This window comes from Salvelinus namaycush, unplaced genomic scaffold (assembly GCF_016432855.1).
Source record: "Salvelinus namaycush isolate Seneca unplaced genomic scaffold, SaNama_1.0 Scaffold1541, whole genome shotgun sequence".
Classification (NCBI taxonomy): Eukaryota; Metazoa; Chordata; class Actinopteri; order Salmoniformes; family Salmonidae; genus Salvelinus; species Salvelinus namaycush.
Window position 1 is genome coordinate 2,024 of NW_024058277.1, and position 5,900 is coordinate 7,923.

The 5,900-nt window shown below is 40.7% G+C and overlaps 1 protein-coding gene across 3 annotated transcripts; it reads right to left on the reverse strand.

The window, feature by feature from the left end:
* Nucleotides 1-224: 224 nt before the first annotated feature.
* On the reverse strand, nt 225-4,566 carry LOC120037009 (C4b-binding protein alpha chain-like). 3 transcript variants are annotated; one of them, XM_038983241.1, is made up of 6 exons: nt 4,487-4,566; nt 3,975-4,154; nt 2,346-2,445; nt 1,002-1,075; nt 692-874; nt 225-451 (listed from the first exon to the last, which is right to left on the reverse strand). In XM_038983241.1, exons 2-6 carry the CDS (start codon nt 4,120-4,122, stop codon nt 240-242), a joined length of 717 nt encoding a protein of 238 aa, XP_038839169.1. In that variant the 5' UTR covers nt 4,123-4,154; nt 4,487-4,566; the 3' UTR covers nt 225-239. The 3 variants fall into 3 exon arrangements, with proteins under 3 accessions (XP_038839169.1, XP_038839168.1, XP_038839167.1); XM_038983240.1 differs by having other exon boundaries at nt 2,406-2,445; nt 4,286-4,526; XM_038983239.1 differs by having other exon boundaries at nt 4,286-4,524.
* Nucleotides 4,567-5,900: the final 1,334 nt, after the last annotated feature.

Consider the following 5,900-nt stretch of genomic DNA (forward strand, 5'->3'; position numbering starts at 1 on the left):
ACTAAGACACGTCCATTATGTCATAGTGTTCTAATAATTAGGACAAGTCCATTATGTCATAGTGTTCTAATAACTAGGACACGTCCATTATGTGATGATGTTCTAATTACTAAGACAAGGGCTTATGTGATAGTTTTCTAAGACAAAGACATTTAAAATAAACAATCTACATGGATCGCAATACTTGTTTCATAATAAAACACTTATCTATGAACCGATCCAAGTTAGACAAGACATACCTATTGAATGGTGTGTGCACAATGCATCTTACCTTTGCATGTTGGGTATGATGGTGACCAGCGGCTGTCTTTTTCACAGGTAAGACCTGATTCACCTTCCATTTCATATCCTTTTTCACATTCATATCTGATGAAAGACTTGTATTTGTATGGAGGCATATGTCCCTCTACGCGGAAAGCTTTATCGATTTTAGGTGTTGGACAAGTTATGTCTAGGATACAAGAAATAGAACCAACAACATCACCATGTGTAACATATCCCATTAATGTTTTACCTACAATTACATGTAGGTCTTTGATGATGAACCAATAGGAATATACCCATTAATCAACCAATCAGCCAATTAAAAATTGATCAATCAATCAATTGGTCAATCAGTGATTTTTTTTTTAAAGCATAATGGAATAGTTTATTATTTATTTAGTAACACCTTCTATGTTCTGATACATACCGATACATTTAGGTGGATATGGCTCAAACTGCCCTGTTTCAGAGCAGTGTAAGAACCTGGGTCCATCCAGAGTCAGTTGCCTGTCACACTGATACTCCACCACCTCTCTGTAGGCATACGACTCTTCAGCTCGGTGCAACAGATTTCCATTGGCAACAGCAGGAGGCGCTCCACACTTCACCACTGCAACATCAAAAACACATGAATGAATAAATAATGGTGTGTTCACATTCATTTTTTTATCAATCAGTTATTGGTTTTGTGTGTGTGTGTGCGTGTGCGTGTGCGTGTGCGCATGTGTGTGTCTGACCTTCACAGATAGGGACTCTGCCAGACCAGCCTGCTACCATGCAATTCCGTACTTTGGAACCCACAATGTAATGTCTGAAAACAAGGACAGAATATTAAACTCAAATAGAAAACAGAAAAAAGGTTATATAGTAGCTAACCACTTCCTTCCGCCTATTATTGAACAAAAATGTAAACTACGAGTTCTATATAGAACATTTAGCGGTGCCATTTAAGAAGCAAATCTTTTTTTTACAATAAAGGTTCATTGGGGTTCTATATAAGACCTTTAGCTGTGCTATAATATATTTTTATTTTTATTTTTTATTTAACCTTTATTTAACTGTGCTATAATATGCTGCCACAAATCTAGTGGAGAGAAAGTCCTGTCTTGTGAGTGTAGGACAACTCTATTAGTAAATCTAATGGAGAGAAGGTCCTGTCCTGTGAGTGTAGGACAACTCTATTAGTAAATCTACTGGAGAGAAGGTCCTGTCCTGTGAATGTAGGACAACTCTATTAGTAAATCTACTGGAGAGAAGGTCCTGTCCTGTGAATGTAAGACAACTCTATTAGTAAATCTACTGGAGAGAAGGTCCTGTCCTGTGAGTGTAGGACAACTCTATTAGTAAATCTACTGGAGAGAAGGTCCTGTCCTGTGAATGTAGGACAACTCTATTAGTAAATCTACTGGAGAGAAGGTCCTGTCCTGTGAGTGTAGGACAACTCTATTAGTAAATCTACTGGAGAGAAGGTCCTGTCCTGTGAGTGTAGGACAACTCTATTAGTAAATCTAGTGGAGAGAAGGTCCTGTCCCGTGAATGTAGGACAACTCTATTAGTAAATCTACTGGTGAGAAGGTCCTGTCCCGTGAATGTAGGACAACTCTATTAGTAAATCTACTGGTGAGAAGGTCCTGTCCCGTGAGTGTAGGACAACTCTATTAGTAAATCTACTGGTGAGAAGGTCCTGTCCTGTGAATGTAGGACAACTCTATTAGTAAATCTACTGGAGAGAAGGTCCTGTCCTGTGAGTGTAGGACAACTCTATTAGTAAATCTACTGGAGAGAAGGTCCTGTCCTGTGAGTGTAGGACAACTCTATTAGTAAATCTACTGGAGAGAAGGTCCTGTCCTGTGAGTGTAGGACAACTCTATTAGTAAATCTACTGGAGAGAAGGTCCTGTCCTGTGAGTGTAGGACAACTATATTAGTAAATCTACTGGAGAGAAGGTCCTGTCCTGTGAATGTAGGACAACTCTATTAGTAAATCTACTGGAGAGAAGGTCCTGTCCTGTGAGTGTAGGACAACTCTATTAGTAAATCTAGTGGAGAGAAGGTCCTGTCCTGTGAGTGTGTACTACTGACCCTTTGTCACACTGGGCTGTTACTCTGGCTCCAAACTCCACCCCCTCTGTGAGGTCATACCTGCCATTCATCACTTCTCCAGGGGAGCCACAGGATATCCCTGGACAGACATGATAACATGATAACAGAATCATAAGTTTAGATTGATAAATTATAAATGATAACAAATACATAACTCATAGGGTAGTTATGATTAGAGATTGTTATGCATTATAAAGACTCTCATAGACAATGTGATTAATGTAAAATACATTAAGATATTCTCATAGTCAATGTGTTTAATGTAAAGTACATTAAGATATTCTCATAGTCAATGTGTTTAATGTAAAGTACATTAAGATATTCTCATAGTCAATGTGTTTAATGTAAAGTACATTAAGATATTCTCATAGACCAGTGGTCAACAACCTTTTCTGAGTCAAAATGCAATCTACAGCTCGATTTGTTTTTAACATGACTTAAAAACATAAGCATATTTAAAAATATTTAAGCATATTTAAAAATAGTTATTTATCAATAAGGTTTGTGCAGTAGGCGATTGGCCCAATACATTATCACTGCATATTGACTAAGAAGGAGAGTGATGGAGTGCTGCATCAGATGACCTGCCCTGCACAATCACCCGACCTCAACCCAATTGATAAGCTTTGGGACAAGTTTGACCGCAGAGTGGAGGAAAAACAGCCAACAAGTGTTCAGCATATGTGGGAATTCCTTCAAGACTGTTGGAAAAGCATTCCTCATGAAGCTGGTTGAGAGAAGGCCAAGAATGTGCAAAGCTCTCATCAAGGCAATGGTGGCTACTTTAAAGAATCTCAAATATAAAATATATTTTGATTTGTTTAACACATTTTTGGTTACTACATGATTCCATATGTCTTATTTCATAGTTGTGATGTCTTCACTATTATTCTACCATGTAGAAAATAGTGAAAATAACGAAAAACCCTTGAATGAGTAGGTGTGTCCAAACTTTTGACTGGTACTGCATATATTTATTTATATATGTTTTACTGGACTGATGGCCTGTATCTGATGGTCAGTCTGAGTGAAGGGAGGTAGCAGCGACGAGCCTGCCTCTCACCCGACTCACCGCCCCTTCGCTCTCCCGAACTCCGCTGAGAAAAAGGGACACGGTCTTCCAGCTGATTGCGAAACTCATTGTTTAACATTGTTTAAATGGAAACACTTTGCCTTCCTGGCGCTAAGGCTGCTGAATCAAGTGCAGCTACCGACAAAAAAATAGGACCACAAGGCTTTATCGTTGGGTTTTTACAGAAATGTTTGGTGATCGACTGGGAATGCCTTGGAGATTAACCAGTCGATCGCGATCGAACGGTTGGTGACCACTGTCATAGACAATGTGTTAAATTTAACGTACATTAGGAGATTCTCATAGACAGTGTGTTAAATATAAAGTACATTAGGAGATTCAAATAGACAATGTGTAAAGTGACAATAGTCACATCCAGTCATGTACATTTTACGGCTCTGTTTACACAGGCAGCCTAATGCAGATACTTGTTTACTATTATTGGTATTTTGACAAATCAGGTCAGGTATTTTAGGCTGCCTGTGTAAACGCAGCCTTCGTGTCACATGAAATGAATAGTTATGTAAATGACATACTCCGGCAGGTAGATGTCACATTTTTCCAGGTTTCACCGAGACAGGTGATGGTCATCGCAAATCCGACATAACCAACGTCACACTTGAAAACGACTTTCGACCCCGCCGGGAAAGTCTCTTGGGTAATGTAGTCTCCTGACAGGCTCATGTGGCTCCCTCCTTTGGGTTTGGAACATTGCGCTGAAAGGGACAAGAGAATTTGTTGGTCAATATTTGTTTGTTTTGAAAATTACGACCTTTTGGTCAAAGAAACATAAACATTCCATTTCACAGTAAGAACATGACTGGCAAATATGGAATAGTGACTTTACCTTGAGTAGTTTCAACCTCAAACGTAAGGTAAACGAGCCATATTGTAAATAAACATGCATCCCTGCAGATCTGCATACCGGTAATACCTTATTTTCCTATATGTGTAGAAATACCTTATTTTCCTATATATGTGTGGAAATACCTTATTTTCCTATATATGTGTGGAAATACCTTATTTTCCTATATATGTGTGGTAATACCTTCTTCTGCTGAGTGAAACCAACCTGAAACGGGGAGATACTGAAGCACTGTGTATATATAGTTGTTTTGTCCTCACTCACTGGCCATGACTCAATATGACAAACACAACTGAGAACAACAAACAAACCCACACACACACGCGCACGCGCACGCGCACACATTATTTGCTGAGAGCTAACTCCCACTCTGTGCCAGTAAAGATCAAGTGAATAGTCTGCTGACCTCAGTGGGTGAGAGGGAGAAGAGCGTCTGTCCAGAGATAAAGTAGAGGTAAAGATCAAGTGAATAGTCTGCTGACCTCAGTGGGTGAGAGGGAAAAGAGCGTCTGTCCAGAGATAAAGTAGAGGTAAAGATCAAGTGAATAGTCTGCTGACCTCAGTGGGTGAGAGGGAGAAGAGCGTCTGTCCAGAGATAAAGTAGAGGTAAAGATCAAGTGAATAGTCTGCTGACCTCAGTGGGTGAGAGGGAGAAGAGCGTCTGTCCAGAGATAAAGTAGAGGTAAAGATCAAGTGAATAGTCTGCTGACCTCAGTGGGTGAGAGGGAGAAGAGCGTCTGTCCAGAGATAAAGTAGAGGTAAAGATCATGTGAATAGTCTGCTGACCTCAGTGGGTGAGAGGGAGAAGAGCGTCTGTCCAGAGATAAAGTAGAGGTAAAGATCATGTGAATAGTCTGCTGACCTCAGTGGGTGAGAGGGAGAAGAGCGTCTGTCCAGAGATAAAGTAGAGGTAAAGATCATGTGAATAGTCTGCTGACCTCAGTGGGTGAGAGGGAGAAGAGCGTCTGTCCAGAGATAAAGTAGAGGTAAAGATCATGTGAATAGTCTGCTGACCTCAGTGGGTGAGAGGGAGAAGAGCGTCTGTCCAGAGATAAAGTAGAGGTAAAGATCATGTGAATAGTCTGCTGACCTCAGTGGGTGAGAGGGAGAAGAGCGTCTGTCCAGAGATAAAGTAGAGGTAAAGATCAAGTGAATAGTCTGCTGACCTCAGTGGGTGAGAGGGAGAAGAGCGTCTGTCCAGAGATAAAGTAGAGGTAAAGATCAAGTGAATAGTCTGCTGACCTCAGTGGGTGAGAGGGAGAAGAGCGTCTGTCCAGAGATAAAGTAGAGGTAAAGATCATGTGAATAGTCTGCTGACCTCAGTGGGTGAGAGGGAGAAGAGCGTCTGTCCAGAGATAAAGTAGAGGTAAAGATCAAGTGAATAGTCTGCTGACCTCAGTGGGTGAGAGGGAGAAGAGCGTCTGTCCAGAGATAAAGTAGAGGTAAAGATCATGTGAATAGTCTGCTGACCTCAGTGGGTGAGAGGGAGAAGAGCGTCTGTCCAGAGATAAAGTAGAGGTAAAGATCATGTGAATAGTCTGCTGACCTCAGTGGGTGAGAGGGAGAAGAGCGTCTGTCCAGAGATAAAGTAGAGGTA